The following is an 18145-nucleotide window of genomic DNA, read 5'->3' as shown; positions in this document are numbered from 1 at the left end:
AGCTGGAAAGTCAGAGTACAGCTGAAGGCTGTATCTTATCTTCAATCTTCACATAATCTTAAAAGACCATTTACATCCAAAACTAAATTGAGTGCATACCCTTTATACCAATACGGTTTCCAAGTCATTAGTAAAACACGCCCAAAACTTTAACATAAATGTAAACTTTATTGTTTGTTACAATAGTGAACTGCAAGTTCTTCTCATTTCATTCAGAATAACCATTCAGACAAAATGCATTATTATAACATTACATGTGTTTTTTTTATTTATTTCCCATAAACGAGACCTTTAGTAGCCTCTGCCATTTCTACCAAGAAACTAATTAAAAAAAAAAGCAGCATGAATGGCAGCACCATTAAAGCTAAAAAATGTTTTGTTTTTCTTTTAAAATCCCTTATTTTGTACTTCTTCCAGAAATGAAAGACATTTTTGAAGTAGCTAGGAAATGTGCTATATACCACAGGGTAATACAATGACTGCATGTTTCCTACAGGGTGGCAATTACAGTATGTCGTACTGTACTCTGATGCATGACAGCAGCCTCTAACCCTCAGTTTCTAATTTGCTAATATATTAAACTATCTAACTAATACAATTAAGAAGACTACATTAAAACATTTAACATCAAATTACATTAAGTGCTTCCTTGAAATACTAGGAAATTGTACACATATTTGGCTTTTCTGGACTTGGTCAGAACAGACAAAACACTTTATGATCTTCTAAAGAATATGGCTTGCAACAACATGAGCTCTCCAACCTGGTTATAGTACCATTTGCATTGTAACCTGCTTTCAATGCACGTGGACATAGAAAAATACAGGAGAATGAAGGTAAAACAAATCCCTTGGATTACGGCTTGGAACTGTTGCAGGAATTGTTATTCCCCTCTGGTGTTAAAAATTGAAAGAAAAAAAAATATATATAATAATATTTCAATTGTATCAAAGATCTGGTGTGTTGTATTTTCTATGTATACCAGAAGAGGGCCCTTAGTCATCTCTGTACTGCTTCATAAGCAAATACAAAATGCACAGTGTTACCGAACTCACGCACACAGCCCTGCAGTAGTAATCTGATAAGGAAACAGTTCACAAAAATAGAAAACATTTACTTTTAGGTATTATATATGTTTATAAACTAGGCTTTTATCATGTCACTTGGAGTGAAACATTCAAATAGCCTTTTTAAGAATATTTTCTCTCCTCCCCTTCTAGCAGGCATTTTTTTTAGTCCACAATTCGTTCCACAGAAACTAATGAGGCTTCGATACGTGTATTGTCCATGTCAGCTGTTAAATCAAAGCAGCTGTACAAGTCCGATGTCAGTCACACTAGACACAAGATCTAGCAGATATGTAGAACAAGTCTAGTATTAATACTGTAGCAACGATCTTGGGCAAGTGGTTTAATTTGCATATTAATAGGAACTGCACCTGCACACGATACACAACATTGGGGCAAGCATCCTAAATGTCAGATTTCATTTTTTACATATATTTTTTATCTTTTAATTCTCCACCGAATATATTTAATCCTTAATAAAAAAGAATTATTTTGTATTGTACTTTACACAATGTCTTGTTCACCCTCATGTATCCTTTGTAATAAACAACACTTTAGGTTGGTTTTTACCTACTGCCCAAAACAAGTCATCAGAGTTTGTATTGGAAAATACAGCAATAGTCATTCTCCGATATGACACGTTAATTTGGGATGAATGGTACAGACCAGTTTTTATCCACGTCTGTTTGCTTGACACATCTGTAGTGCCGAATGCACTGATCAGCATCACGTTTTAAGACAATAATTAAATATATTATTACAACTTCACTTTTCTCTCTAGGATCTAAGTGCTTGAGATATGGTTTTCTTTGTGCCTTTAAAAATATTTGCTTACTCCCAATTGTTTTGTGTTTTTCTTTTAATATTTGATGACCCTGAGCTATGACTTGGCATTAGGTTCCACCATTAGTCAGCCTTGGCAGCTTTCCTGGTTTTGGTGAGATAGGCTTCGAAGAAGAAATGACAGAAGAGCACAAAGTAGCTGAGGTACATGATAGAGGACCACACAATGTTTTGGACGTGGGATGGACATTGTCCCTGTTGCATCCATGAGAAGACCAGGTAATTCACCACGCAGCCAATGAGCATTTGAGTGATCTGGGATAGTGTGATCAACATGGCAAACTTTCGTGACACCCTAAAGCCAGCTGCACGCAAGGCATAGTAAGAATACATAACGGCGTGCACTCCGTAGTTCATGGTCATAAACCAACCTCCACCAGCCACCATGTCTTTATACGAGTACCACGAATAGAGCAATACTGTTATATGATGATACCAGTGAAGAAAGATGAGCTTCTGTTTTCTAAGGATAATGAATATTGTATCACCTGGAAAAATAGAAAGACAAGAAATTGTGAGTCAGCATTTAATAAATATAATATGCTGCTAATTTATATACTTCCATATTTTAAATAAAAACACATAGCAAAAGAGTATAATAGCATACATATAAAATTAAATTCACAATTCATATCGGCCAAATGAAGAAATACTACTTAAACGATTTTCACACTCATCGGGAGTCAGATTTGTACAGATACTAGGGGGTATTGTTACTAAAGTGTGGGTTCATACAAGTGGAGATGTTGCCCATAGCAACCAATCAGATTCTACTCATTTATCTAGCACCTTTTAGAAAATAATATTTAGAGTATGATTGGTTGCTATGGGCAACATCTCCACTTCTATAAACCCACACATTAGAAAATTCCACCTAGGGGTAAGTAGACATGGTGGCTACATACACTATGTAGAAAAAAGTGATTGGACACCTCCACGCAAGCGAAATGCATACCATAAATACCATTGCACATGAGTTCCAAATGGCCACTAATTGTAACACATTGTAGGAAGGCCCATGCACTTGCAGTTCTATGGAAACAAATGTTTTTATCAGGAGGACAATGCCACCTGTCATGTTTCCAGAGCGACGCTGGACTGGTATACAGAAAATTCGGTAACCCGGATGAACTGGCCAGCTCAGAGTCCAGATCTTAACCTCACTGAGAACCTCTGGGGCAAATTGGAGTGACGGGTGCGTTCTAGGCCGACTTGACCTTCTTCGGTGTCACAGTTGGTCACTGTACTTAAGGTGGAATGGCAAAACATACCACCTGCTGTTGTCCAGGAACTTGTGGACAGTTTGCCAAGAATGGTGCCCAACATTTTGTTATAGCTTCTGCAGGTGCTATGGATTTTAGTCTCCCAAGTTGACACTGAAAGTCACCTTCATTATATCCCTGTCTGACATCTTTACTAAGTCTTAAGGGGCCTATCCATTAGGCGACCTGAAAAACTGAACGACTAGCGTTCAGTCCTTCAGGTCGCCTAGGTGCGGTGCCCGCACTGAACAGCGTTCACTCAACGTCATTCAGTGCAGGAGACCGACCTCCTATCTACGAACATGTGGAACCTAACAATCGTCATCAGGTTGACGAGCATGTTCCACAGATAGTCGGCATCGGCAACGACCCAGCGTGCACGCGCATCACTGGTCCTTACCGACTATACATTAGACGACTTTCTGAACTACCAAAACCTCCTGGATCGTTTAAAAAGTCTTCTAATGGATAGGCCCCTTTAGCCCTTGAATTACAGATAATGGAACAATTAATATAAAGCCCTTTGCCATATAAGTGTTGTCTATGAAACAAACTGTTCTCTTAACTGCAGCTGGACACGAAAAGCTTAGTTCTAAAGAAAGATACTGGAGTTACAGTCAGCATGGCTACATGTATCATTTCCAAATTATTAACCCACATCATTGTTTTCAGAGAGGAACATATTAAATGATGGTTACATACAGTATATGTACTTTGGAGACACTAACTTCTGTTTCTAGGAAAAAATATTATGTATATATCTCAGTTTACCTGATTGAGACAAAAAGTATTTTGCTTAATTCCTAACTGAAATGCTCATCCTTAGCAAAAAAGTGTCTGAAAAGTGACTCATTGAGAGGGTCTACGGTCTCCCAAACCAGTAAGTAGCTTACTAAGCGACAAAGCATAACACCTGAGCACGGAGAGGAGAGGACAGGTCACTGTACATCTTGTTACACTAATAATTGTGGTGGAGGATAGCAATGTTCTCTACAGAAAATTTTTCCAGCCGGGTGGCATCAAGAGGTTAGCCCTCCCTCTGATACATACTAGGAAGTATAAATGGGTGCAAGTTAGTTAGCCCCAGTACACCCTGAGGAAGGACTTGAAAGTCAGAAACGCGTTGGTGGAGTGGGGGCTATTACCAGTTGGATTGGAACATACCTGTGTACCCTTTTTTTTTCATCTTGGGTTGACCACTAGGATTCTACCTCATTCCGGGTGGAGTGGTCTCCGGTGTGGTTGGTACTTTTCCATTCCTCCTGGGATACCTTTTTTGGGACTGTGGGCCTGATTCAGAGCCGGACGCTCTGAACGAGCGCCCGCTCTGAATCAGGGCGTTTTTTTTTTTTTGATGCGTCCTCCTGGACGCTCGCATAGCTGTGGGTTACCACCCACTGCTTATGTGAGCGTCCATGATGATGGTCGCGATGGTCAAGACCATCGCGACCATTGGGCTTGCGACGAGACCCTGCGATAGGGTCTTGCTTCCGCAAGCCCTGGAGTGAATTTGGCTCTATCAGAGCCAAAATCACTCCCACTGACATCACTAGTGATGTCAGTGGGGCCGGACCCAGACGGTAGGCGTTCCCATGGAACGCCTCCGTCTGAGCAGCCACGCCCCGGCACGCCCACCAAAGGGGGCGTGCTGTCACTCACCATCGACAGCACGCCCCCTTTGGTGCGAGTCCCCGTGCGACGGCTTTCCCGTCGCTCGCCGGGTCTCGCGCATGCGCACGACGGAGCAGCCTCCGTCGTGCGCATGCGCATTTGGGTACCATCGACCCGCTTGCGAATGAGACCCAGTGTTTATATCTGTTTTTTTTATATATGACCTCTGTTTGGTTGGCCATTTAATAATTTAAAAAAAAAAAAAAGATTTATCTAAAGATTTATCTTTCCTGGAGTTGGATTATTCCTGTCTTCTAAAGCCACTAACCGGTTGCTACGGTGTGAAAAGATACCTTTTGGGGAACGTCTATACCTGATCCCAGGTGAGTCTATTCCCAGAGGGGAACCAACACTGAGAAGCGATCGTTTTATTTGTGACTCAAGTAGATTAGAAGATATAAAGATACCCTTATGTGAAAACTATTGTCTGAGCTGGGGTGAGTGTCTTTTGAGCACATCACTCATCAAAAAGAACTGCATGATTGGAGTATAAAAATATGTGTTATTTCTCCATTCTATTTGAGATTACTATACCGTCTAGGAACGCATAAAAGAAGATGCGATTCAGGAAGGACAGCGCTCTCTGGACCACACATTTTGTTTCTTATGTGTTATATCTGAAGGAGTAGTGCTCCTGAGGGTGGACTGAGCTGCAGTCCTAGGGCGCAGGTTGTTTTGAGAATATTTGTTTTATGGCATCAAGAAGTAGCTGGGTGGGGGCCGTCGCAATAATAAAATGTTTTAAACCTTGACCTTATAATGATTTGAAATAACATTTTATATCTTAATTATTCTCCTTTTTATTAGAGGCCCAGTCGATTGATTATGAAAAAACTGCAAAGTCTGTAGGATCTCGTCCTTTTTATACAGCTCCCAGATACTGTCCCCACTTGCAGGCTCCCAAAGTGCTGGGTGGTAGGCTGTTTCTTGCCAGGTGGTGCACCCGCAAAAAACAGCCTGGGGAGAACACTGGACAGGTGTGACCACAAGTATGACATAACTGACTAACCCTCACTATTCTCTTGTACTAAGGATCATGCCAAAGAACGTTCACCCATGTGTCACTAGGAGGTGGGAAAGCCTGTGTTATTGATAATAAAGGGGTACATTGTTTGCATGTTCCATTTAATTTACTGTGGACAAAGCAAAATTATTATTTACCATAAGTTTTACAAATTATTAGTGCAAAAATCTAAATTTGTTGACCATTTACTATTATGCTTTCCAAAAGATGAGCACATTTTATTAAAAATTGTAAAGACTTTAATATGACACACCTGCAGTTTACCAAAAGTGATGATGATTATCCGTTTAGTCGACATCGACTTTCAGACACTTTATGGATCAGTGAACGCCACGCTTCTCTTTCTCTGACCGCCTCCTTCAGGTCATTTATGGGCATGTTCCTGTCAGCCTTTATTGTGTCCAGCCAACAAGTTCTTTGGCGTCCAATACCAAAAGTATTCCACTTAAATTGACACTGTGATATTACATCTGTTCTTCCCCTTCACCTAGGACAGGGGTGGGGAACCTTTTTTCTGCCAAGGGCCATTTTGATATATATAACATTATTGCTGGGCTGGTGCAGGCCACGCCCCCTCCATGTGATGTCACACTTGGACGGGGCCACAATCGCCAGTGATTACAGCAATGCCCGAAGCATTCTGAGGATTTTCCGGGGAGCTGTAAGGGCAGCGGTGTGACCATCTATAGCATCCTAAGGACACTCCAGGTGGCACTGCTGCATAGATTCTGGCTGCAGAGTGCCATTATAGGCACCCTGCTAGCCAGATGAGGCTAGCAGAAAAAAGCTCAGAGGTCCAGACCAAATGATTCCGGGGGCCTTATATGGCCACCAGGCCTGAGGTTCCCATCCCTGACCTAGGGGCACGACTATGTTCTTTGCTAATGTGACAGGACCCTCAAAACAAGACCCCACCATGTCACCACAACCATGAATGCAGAAGTTCGACTCCTGCTATGATAGTGGATGATGTCCATAGATGAAGCAAATCATCAGCACACACCTGGATGTTTCAGGGGGAAGGAAAACAGTGGCAACCGGATTGTATTTATGGACTAGTCCACCTGTGTAAGGGTCATGGGACACTGTTCTGCATATTGAGCTCTTAGGTTACACTGACGCTATGGGGCTGAATACTGAACATATTATATTGGATATTTGGGCTGTGTAATATGCTCGTCAATTTCACTGTATACATTTTTGTAATTTTAGCCCATATGATATGGATCTTATAAGGGATCTTATAAGGGAAATGTGCTGGAGGATTGTGGCAGATGATAAGGGGTGAGCTCAGATTTTACAATGTGCCCCATTGGCCTTTGGGGCTCTATTCTGAAGGAATAGAATTTGGGGTTTCTATAATTTGCCAACTTTGTGTCTAGTCCATTCTAATATGTTACAGAAAATGTCCACTATATAGATTGTAAGCTCTGCTGGGGCAGGGACTGAAGTGAATGGACTGATGTAAAGCACTGTGGAATATGTGTGCGCTATATAAATAACTGGTAATAAAAAATAAAGGAAGGGTGATGTAAGAGGTCAGATCTCCTCACCCTCCATTGTGATACATTGGATGAAATCTATAATGCGCTAGTAGAAAAGATAACTTTTATATTATCAATTTTATACCAGGAAGCAGCAGGAGGAATAATACTAATCTTATTAATTGGACGTATTACTGAATGAATAAATAAAATGTGCAGCTCAATTCTCCAATTCTTTAAAAAACGGCAGAAGTATACTATGTTTGGCTGCCAGTGACATATTATAGTATATATGCAGTATAAACAAGAGTATGTGAGGGCTTTTAATTACATTTCTTTTTTTAAAGTTAAACTGCTAATTTTAATACACTTATTAAATGCTTTCAGTAATTTTCCTGTACATTTGAAGACTAACATTAATTTAAGTGTGTAAAAAAAACCAGGAAAATTATATAAAATAACCTATAATAGGAGTCAGATAATTTTTGGTGCCAGCTCGATGTTTCAGTTTGACAAAAAAAAAAGATGCAGACCTCCTATCAAGCAGTATAGATTCACCTTCAAACCTGACATATTTGCAAATAAATGAATCCGTGGTGCAGTCAGTTTGTTAAAATAGTATTGATGTAATGTACTCTGTATTTTTGTAGTCCACTGTGACATTGTTCTGTATAAACTGATCCAGAGTAGATGCGAGTCATTACAGGTTTAAGCGGAGATTAAGTCTTTTACAGCTTATAAAGAACAGACTATGACTTGTCAGCATTACGACGGAAATAATGCAACCTCTAAATGTTCTTGGTTACAGATGTGACATTTCTTTTATATTATAATCCAGGTATACAAATTTTTATTTCTGTTGCTACATTTATTTTATTATTTATTAGTATTATTGTTTTTTATTATATCCAATGTACATGAGGCAAAACCATGCACGACTTGATACATGCCTATATGAGCAGGAATGCTGAGTTATCAACAAAAACTAATTTCAGAAATCCCTATATATTGTAAGCTTACAGCGGGGTCTGTTATTAGCCAGTTATATAAATGTTGTCATCAGTAATTATTTCTCACAATAGCCTGGCTACTGGAATATATAGTTTACAATTACTGTCAGTGAGATGGTTGACATGATTCAGTATGGTTTTGTGAATGTGGCCGGATGTCAGATCTCACCGATCTAGTGAAAGTCTTCAAGGGAGTACATATACATTGCATTATGAACACAGCTGCTCATTAGCATTTCATTAGTAATGCACTCCAATGTATGCCTTGTGTAGAACACTATTGGTAATGTACAATTTTGGTATATTGCTGACTCACTCATTATTTCATGTTATTATTATACAAACACCATGACCTAGTTATGAAGCCGTATGCTCAGTGGTGGCCATTGGCAGAAACAAGAATAGCACAGGTCTTGCTGTTATGTCAGTCGTAATATTGCTCAAATTGCTATCTAAAGCACTCTCTATAGCTTCTATCCTTTACTTCCAGTGTTGCCTGCATTTGGGGAAATAGATTTCATAATAATTTCTTTTTTTCAAAATCAAAGCTAAAGAAAAATCTTGAGTTGCTTAAAGCAGAGGCAGACAACACATTTCTCTCCCGCTGTTGTCAAACTATAATACCAGCATGCTGAGATTTGTTGTTCCACAGCAGTCAGCAATTACAGGCTGCACACCACCTTTTTAAAGGCACTACAGTGTACTTGGTTCTAGAAATAGGGAACAGAAATTGCTCTGATTTTTCTGCAGGTAATTTATAGCATACTTGCCTACACTCACGGAAGTCGCGGGAGACTCGATTTTTCAGGTAGCCCCTGCACCCCCGGAAGTGTAGGCAGATCTTGAGCCTCCTGCCCACTTCCTAGTGAAGCGGGCACGATGGGGAGTTTTAATGGGGAATTTGCGGGTCCGCAAGAAGGGGGTGGGGCTAAACATAATTTAGCCCCATTGCGTCATGTAGCCCCGCCCCCTCCTTGGGGACCCACAAATCGATGACTTTTCCGGGAAAGGGCAGGGCCTAATTACATTGACAGTTCAGCCCCGCCCCCCGAACTGGGCTGCTCCCGGAAAGGATTATTACAATGTCGCTAAGTATGTTTTATAGTCAACAGATAAAGGTATTAGGGGTATATTTACTAAAGTGCGGATTTATAGAAGTGGAAGTGTTGCCCATAGCAACCAATCAGATTCTACTTATGATTTATCTAGCACCTTCTAGATAGAATATAATAGCTAGATTCTGATTGGTTGCTATGGGTAACACTTTCACTTCTATAAAGCCACACTTTAGTAAATATACCCCTTAAGGTATGTATTTAACTGACCTTTATCTGAATGGATTCTGTTAATGGGATAGAGTCCAGTGGTTTCCAAACTTTCTTGAATAACGGCACCCTGGAGAAACGGCATTTTTTACATGGCACCCCTAGGCCAAAATTTCTTATTGAAAGATTTTGCTAAATTTATTAAACTAAGTAAATTGTGCTTACCCGCCATCCTTAGGTTCAGTTATGTGTTGGAGGACAGGGTTGTGCTCTGTTTGTCACATATTTTTTGATCACACATAATGTATTGTACCTGCCAAGTAATTATCATTTGCAGTGCACACAGTTTTATACAGCATATTATTTTACTCAGAAAACAGCTTGCAAGTAAGCAATTCAAAGCAACGGAAAGCTAAAAATAATCCACAGTGTTGTGCCTCGGGAACTAGCCAAGTGATATTAAATGGAAAACTTGTTTCAGCAATTCAAAGCACACCTGAGCATGTGCTGACTCTTTTTATTACAGTGAATGCAGAAAAGAGTGAAAGTTACTTACCCAACTCTGGTGCTTTGCTGAGTACAAATGCGTATGCCCAAAATTTGCTGACTGGGCCGTAATAGAAACTCTGGTCACAAACTGACTGCTTTAGTCCTTTGGTCATCAAAATGTACAGCATGTAAGCTCCAGTCCGGACAGCACCAAATATACTGGGGAATGAAAATAAGATAGTTCTTACAGACGTTTAAATATGTGTTCTTTTGTTATATAATAATAATAATAATAATATTATAATAATAATTTTATTTATATAGCGCTTTTCTCCGAAAGGACTCAAAGTGCTTTACATTTACAGTACAAAATACAAAATAAGCTTAAACAAGGGACATTAGTGAAATGCTTGGGTGAATAGGTGAGTCTTGAGTCTATTTTTGAAGGATTCTAGAGTGGAGGCCTCTCGAACTGTGCGGGAAAGTGAGTTCCAAAAGGTTGGAGCCACAAAACTGAAAACTCGACCCACAGACGAATTCCGTGAGATTCTAGGTACTGTTAATAGTCCTTCGTCAACGGATCGCAGTAATCGAGTGGGACAGTAAGGAATTAGAAGCTGCTTCATGTACCCTGGGCCATGGTCATGGAGGGCTTTGTAAGTTAGTAAGCCAATCTTGAAAACAGTTCGCCATCTGACAGGCAGCCAGTGAAGGGAGTAGAGAATGGGTGTTATGCGGCTGGAACGGGGCTGGTTGGTTAATAGCCTGGCAGCTGCGTTTTGTACCATCTGCAAGCGGTGTAATTCTTTTGCTGGGAGACCGAGGTAGAGGCAGTTCCATTAGTCTAGGCGTGATTATATAAATGCATGTATGACTTTAGGCAGATCTTCTGAGGGAATTAAGGGCCTGATTCAGAGCTGGACGCTATTTGCGCTCGCTCATTCAGAAAAAGGGGCTGGCTATTTAAATTGAGCGCTCGCTCTTTGCGGTCTGTTGACGCCTCTATGTGTGAGCGAGCGAACGAAACATGCGCTCGCTATTTTGTAAAGACGCCCCCTGGCCGCTCGCATCCTACGTCATCTCTGCTATTTATTAGATTAATCGAGTACATCGAAAGGCGTCTGAACTGCTCGCAGTGCTTGTGGTAGGATTTTCCTACCGCAATCATGCGAACAGTTCAGGCTAAGAGACAATCAAGTGACGTGGTCGATGACGCTTTTTTTTTTTAATTATGCACACCGTTAAAACGCCCGTTTTGACAGTTTGGCACACCTGCGGTCGGATCTCCACTCCCCGTTTTCAAGCACCTTCCCCTGTTACCACCCACAAACGCCTCATCCTGTCACTCAAATTAGTAGGCACTCGCTATTTTGCGAGCGCTTGATTTCCGAACGCACTAACTGGTTGGCGCATGCGCATTACGACCCATACGCATGCGCAGATGTGCGAACATCGCTCAGAGCGAACGAGCGGCCGCTTACGAGTGGCTCTGAATCAGGCTCTAAGTGCTTGATTCTGGCTATGTTCCTCAGATGAAAGAATGAGGATTTGATTGCGGCTTATACCTGATGTTTAAGTGTCAAGCCGCTATCCAGGATAACACCAAGATTCCGCACATGTTTAGTGTTTTGTAATTCTGAACCCCCAAGCGTAAGTCCTGTTGGTTGGCTATGCTGTAGCCCTGTCCTGTGACCTATCATAAGAACCTCTGTTTTATCAGGGTTCCGTCGCAGCCAACTGGCACTCATCCACTCCTGAAGCTCAGCTAGGCAGTCATTTAGGGTTGTTATTGGGTCCTTTGTACCTGGAGCAAAGGACAGGTACAGTTGTGTATCATCTGCATAGCAGTGGTAGACCAGGCCATGACGTCTGATCATTTCACCCAATGGTAGCATGTATACTGCAAAAAGCATGGGAGATAGTATAGAACCCTGTGGGACACCGCATGGAAGTGGCACTGGTGATGAAGAGTTTACTCTAGAAGAAACTCTTTGTGACCTGCCAGTGAGAAATTATTTGAACCATCTAAGGACTATGCCATCCAGTCCACAGAAATTTTTCAGGCGCACAATTAGAATCCCATGGTCCACAGTATCAAATGCTGCTGAGAGATCCAGAAAGATTAAGATTGAACAATCACCTCTGTCTCTTGCCATCAGAAGATCATTAAGCACACATACCAGGGCTGTTTCAGTGCTATGTCTGCTCCTAAATCCTGACTGGAATGGATCATAAATATCATGGGTAGACAGGTGGGTTTCCAGTTGCATTGCCACCACTTTCTCAATAACCTTTCCTAGAAAAGGAAGGTTTGATACTGGTCTATAGTTGGTCATGCAGTCGGGGGTCTAAATTAGGTTTTTAAGAAGTGGTCTAACAATTGCTTCCTTTAGTGGTTCTGGAAAAATGGCTGTTTGCAAAGAGGATTGAACTATTTTTGCAATTACAGGGTCAATAATGTCTATACACCCTATGAGAAGCTTGGTTGAGGCAGGGTCCAGATCACAGGTGGTGAGTCGCAACATTCTGATAATTTTAGCAATGTCTTTTACATCCATTATGTCAAAGCTGTTCCAGGGAGACAGGTGGCTTACCTTGGCAGTCTTGGTAATTTGGCACTCCTTTGATGGCACTGTGGGGATTCCAGCCCGGATGGAGGATACTGTATCTGCAAAGAATTTTGCAAACTCATTGCATCTTGACTGGGAGAGGGTTTCATCATGCTGCAGGCATGCTGGTTTGCAAAGCATCTCCACTGTACGGAAAAGCTGAGCCGGCCTATTGTTTGCTGCCTTGATCTCATTTGAAAGGAACTCTTTCTTACGGGTAATTGTTGATTGATATTGTCTAATATGTTTGATTAGTGTTAACTTATCCTCTACCAGGTTCGTCTTCCTCCATCGTCTTTCAAGTCTACGCCCCGTTTCTTGAGTTCACTAACACTATTGTCAAACCAAGGTACTTGACGGTGTGGTATGAGGGGTCGTATACACACCGGGGCAATAATATCCATTGCAGCTGTCACATCCCTGTTGTAGTAATGGACAAGGGAACAAGGATCTTCACAGGCCCCCATTACCGCAGAAAGATCTAGGTTTGCTTCAAGAGCCTGGGGAGTCATGCCCCTCTTTGGATGATACCTTTTCAACTCCATGGGTAAAGTTCTATTTTGAGGGGTTGCAACTGAGAAGTGAATTGAGTGGTGGTCTGACCATGTGACTGGGTTTATATTTAGGTCAGAGATATCTAATCCAATCTGGAAGACAAGAGTGTGACCACTTATATGAGTAGCCGAAGGAATGACTTGTGTGAGGCCCAGAGCATTCGTTGTGCACAGGAGATCTTGGCCAAGGTGTGAGAGCTCATCATCAACCCATGCATTGAAATCCCCAAGGATCAGCCATCTTTGATGTTCCAGAACTAGTCCAGCAACAATATCTGCAAATTCTTGTAGAAATATCTTTCTATCTCCAGGGGGGCGGTAAATGAGAAGTACTCTGAATCCTAATTCTGTAGAACTCCGAGCAACGATGCACTCAAATGAGTAAGTCATTTCCATTGGGTGGACCCTAAGTTTAAGTGCTTTTCTAAAGCAGATGGCCACTCCCCCTCCCCTGCGGTTAAGTCTTGGGTTGTGAATGACAGAATAATTTGTTGGAACTGCAGCTTCCAAGATAGGTGCTGCATTTTCATCTAGCCAAGTCTCTGTAATACAGGCAAGATCTGCAGATTCAGTAAGGTCAGCAATTGTGGCAGTCTTATTTCTTATAGATCTGGCATTACAAAGGACAGACCTGATTGGGCATACGGGAGGGCCTGTAGTTTTCTTTATATTGAGTGTGGGGGCTCTGGGGATGTCAGTCACAGAGCGGGAGTTTAATGATCTGTTCTTACAAGCACAGGGCCATTTGATAGGTACCACTTCTATTTGTCTCCTACAGTCAGGTCCATAAATATTGGGACATTGACAGAATTTTCAGATTTTGGCCTCTATTCACCACCACAGTGGTTTTGAAATTAAACAAACAAGATGTGCTTTAACTGCAGACTTTCAGATTTAATTTGAGGGTAATTACATCCACATCGGGTGAATGGTGTAGAAATTACAACAGTTTCAATATGTGCCTCCCACTTTTTAAGGGGCCAAAAGTAATGGGACTATCAACTCAAAAGCTATTTCATGGACAGGTGTGGGCTATTCCCTCGTTATTTCATTATCAATTAAGCAGGTAAAAGGTCTGAGTTGATTCTAGGTGTGACATTTGCATTTGGAATCAGTTGCTGTCAACTCTCAATATGAGATCCAAAGAGCTGTCACTATCCGTGAAGCAAGCCATCATTAGGCTGAAAAATCAAAACAAACCCATCAGAGAGATAGCAAAAACATTAGGTGTGGCCAAATCAACTGTTTGGAACATTCTTAAAAAGAAAGAACGCACCGGAGAGCTCAGCAACACCAAAAGACCCAGAAGACCACGGAAAACAACTGTGGTGGATGACAAAAGAATTATTTCCCTGGTGAAGAAAAACCCCTTCACAACAGTTGGCCAAATCAAGAACACTCTCCAGGAGGTACATGTATATGTGTCAAAGTCAACGATCAAGAGAAGACTTCACAAGAGTGAATATAAAGGGTTCACCACAAGAGGCAAACCATTGGTGAGCCACAAAAACAGGAAGACCATATTAGAGTTTGCCAAACAACATCTAAAAAAGCCATTACAGTTCTGGAACAACATCCTATTGACAGATGAGACAAAGATCAACTTGTACCAGAGTGATGGGAAGAGAAGAGAAGGAAAGGAACTGCTCATGATCCAAAACATACCACCTCGATATAAACGAAAAATATTCTGGTATTTACCAATACTTACTCCTCCGACGAGGTCCCGCGAAGTCCAGTGAAGTCTTCCTCCTCTGTGAGGTCCTCCGCTGGGTTGCTGTCAGCCTAATGATGACAGCAATGGCTCCTGTGTTACGCGCATGCGCACTGGTCTGTCTGTGTATGTGCATGACACATATGTGCATGACACGGGGCCCGGCAGTGTGACTGGCAGGCTTTGCTGAAGCCATAAAGTCACCACCGGGTCTCCATTGCCAGCAATAGGGACCAAATCGCTCTTGCCATCTGCCCCCCACTGGTACATATCAGCCTGTGCCTTCAGATCAGGGCAGTTTTAGGCAATGGAAGACATCCTGAGCGAACTTGCTTAAACAAACATTTCAAATCAGAGACTCTGCAGCCGACTTGGTGGGCACCTTGTAGACCTCCATGGCCCTGACTAGCTTCAAACATAGCCAAAAATCTAATCCTGGACAAACTACACCACCATGCCAAATTTGGTGGAGCTAGTACAAAACTCTGGCTGTGCATAAAGGACAAACAGACATATACACACCTTATTATATAGATATGCCCCCTTAAATGCACTGAAAGGAAAGCAGCAAAGCATCCAAAAGAAGCTTGACAGATGTATGAATAGAAATGAGTATGGATACATAGACTAGAATGGGTTTTTTAGTTGCTTTCATTATATATGCTGGAATTATGAAGATTTCTGCATTCTGCAATGCTGTTATCAAATCACTAAACAGCAGGGCCGGATTAAGGGGTGGGCGACAGGGACGGTCGTCCCGGAGCCCCCACACACGGGGGCCCACACAACTAGCGCAAGCAGGGGAGGTTTCTGACTACTAAGAAACCCCCCTGGCGGACAAATCCCCCTTACAGTGGACGAAGTAGGGGCGGAGCCAATACGACAAGCTCCGCCTCCATATTAACTGCAACTATCGGCATTACGGAGTAAGGGGGCTGGGCCTAATGATGTGAGGTGTCCGCCCCCATTACTAACTTGCAGCATAAAAATGTAAGTGTATGTGTTGTGTACTGGTTTATTATGTGTATATACAGTCAGGTCCATAAATATTGGGACATTGACAGAATTTTCAGATTTTGGCCTCTATTCAGCACCACAATGGTTTTGAAATGAAACAAACAAGATGTGCTTTAACTGCAGACTTTCAGATTTAATTTGAGGATAATTACATCCAAATCGGGTGTACGGTGTAGGAATTACAACAGTTTCAATATGTGCCTCCCACTTTTTAAGGGGCCAAAAGTAATGGGACTATCAGCTCAAAAGCTATTTCATGGACAGGTTTTCCCTCATTATTTCATTATCAATTAAGCAGGTAAAAGGTCTGGAGTTGATTCTAGGTGTGACATTTGCATTTGGAATCAGTTGCTGACAACTCTCAATATGAGATCCAAAGTGCTGTCACTATCAGTGAAGCAAGCTGTCATTAGGTTGAAAAATCAAAACAGAGAGATAGCAAAAACATTAGGTGTGGCCAAATCAACTGTTTGGAACATTCTTAAAAAAAACGCACCGGAGAGCTCAGCAACACCAAAAGACCCAGAAGACCACGGAAAACAACTGTGGTGGATGACAAAAGAATTATTTCCCTGGTGAAGAAAAACCCCTTCACAACAGTTGGCCAAATCAAGAACACTCTCCAGGAGGTACATGTATATGTGTCAAAGTTAACAATCAAGAGAAGACTTTACAAGAGTGAATATAAAGGGTTCACCACAAGATGCAAACCATTGGTGAGACAGAAAAACAGGAAGACCAGATTAGAGTTTGCCAAACAACATCTAAAAAAGCCATTACAGTTCTGGAACAATATCCTATTGACAGATGAGACAAAGATCAACTTGTACCAGAGTGATGGGAAGAGAAGAGAAGGAAAGGAACTGCTCATGATCCAAAACATACCACCTCATCAGTGAAGCATGGTGGTGGTAGTGTCATGGCGTGGGCATGTATGGCTGCCAATGGAACTGGTTCCCTTGTATTTATTGATGATGTGACTGCTGACAAAAGCAGCAGAATGAATTCTGAAGTGTTCCGGGCAATATTATATGCTCATATTCAGTCAAATGCTTCAGAACTCATTGGACGGCGCTTCACAGTACAGATGGACAATGACCCGAAGCATACTGCAAAAGCAACCAAAGAGTTTTTTAAGGCTAAAAAGTGGAATGTTATGCAATGGCCAAGTCAATCCCGTGACCTGAATCCGATTGAGCATGCATTTCACTTGATGAAGACAAAACTGAAGGGAAAATGCCCCAAGAACAAGCAGGAACTGAAGACATTTGCAGTAGGGGCCTGGTAGAGCCTGGTAGAGCATCACCCAGGATGAAATCCAGCGTCTGGTGATATCGATGTGTTCCAGACTTCAGGCTGTAATTGCCTGCAAAGGATTTGCAACAAAGTATTAAAAAGTGAAAGTTAGATTTAGGATTGTTTAGTTTGTCCCATTACTTTTGCCCCCTTAAAAAGTGGGAGGCACATATAGAAACCGTTGTAATTCCTACACCGTTCACCTGATTTGGATGCAATTACCCTCAAATTAAATCTGAAAGTCTGCAGTTAAATCACATCTTGTTTGTTTCATTTCAAAGCCATTGTGGTGGTGAATAGAGGACAAAATATGAAAATTCTGTCAATGTCCCAATATTTATGGACCTGACTGTATATATGTACATACATACATATACATCCACACACACACACACACACACACACACACACACACACACACACACACACACACAGTGCATCCGGAAAGTATTCACAGCGCTTCACTTTTTCCACATTTTGTTATGTTACAGTCGTATTCCAAAATGGAATAAATTCATTTTTGTCCTCAAAATTCTACACACAATACCCCATAATGACGTGTAAAAAGAAATCACATGTACATAAGTATTCATAGCCTTTGCTCAATACTTTGTTGATGCACATTTGGCAGCAATTACAGCCTCAAGTCTTTTTGAATATGATGCCACAAGCTTGGCACACCTATCTTTGGGCAGTTTCGCCGATTCCTCTTTGCAGCACTCAAGGACATTCACAGAGTTGCCCTGAAGCCACTCCTTTGATATCTTGGCTGTGTGCTTAGGGTCGTTGTCCTGCTGAAAGATGAACCGTCACCCCAGTTTGAGGTCAAGAGCGCTCTGG

The 18145-nt window shown here is 41.6% G+C and overlaps 1 protein-coding gene across 1 annotated transcript in view; it reads right to left on the bottom strand.

The window, feature by feature from the left end:
* Positions 1 to 242: 242 nt before the first annotated feature.
* Positions 243 to 18145, bottom strand: part of ELOVL6 (ELOVL fatty acid elongase 6) — a 105926-nt gene continuing 88023 nt past the window's right edge. The window contains exons 3-4 of the mRNA XM_088456400.1: positions 10183 to 10334; positions 243 to 2398 (exon numbers count right to left, since the gene is read on the bottom strand). Coding sequence (XP_088312526.1) covers positions 1974 to 2398; positions 10183 to 10334 — 577 coding nt within the window. The 3' untranslated portion in view covers positions 243 to 1973. The remainder of the gene's footprint in view (positions 2399 to 10182; positions 10335 to 18145) is intronic.

Source organism: Taudactylus pleione, unplaced genomic scaffold (assembly GCF_031769625.1).
Source record: "Taudactylus pleione unplaced genomic scaffold, aTauple2 ptg000703l, whole genome shotgun sequence".
Classification (NCBI taxonomy): Eukaryota; Metazoa; Chordata; class Amphibia; order Anura; family Myobatrachidae; genus Taudactylus; species Taudactylus pleione.
Note: the sequence above shows the minus strand (reverse complement) of the source record. Positions and strands in the feature narration are given on the sequence as shown.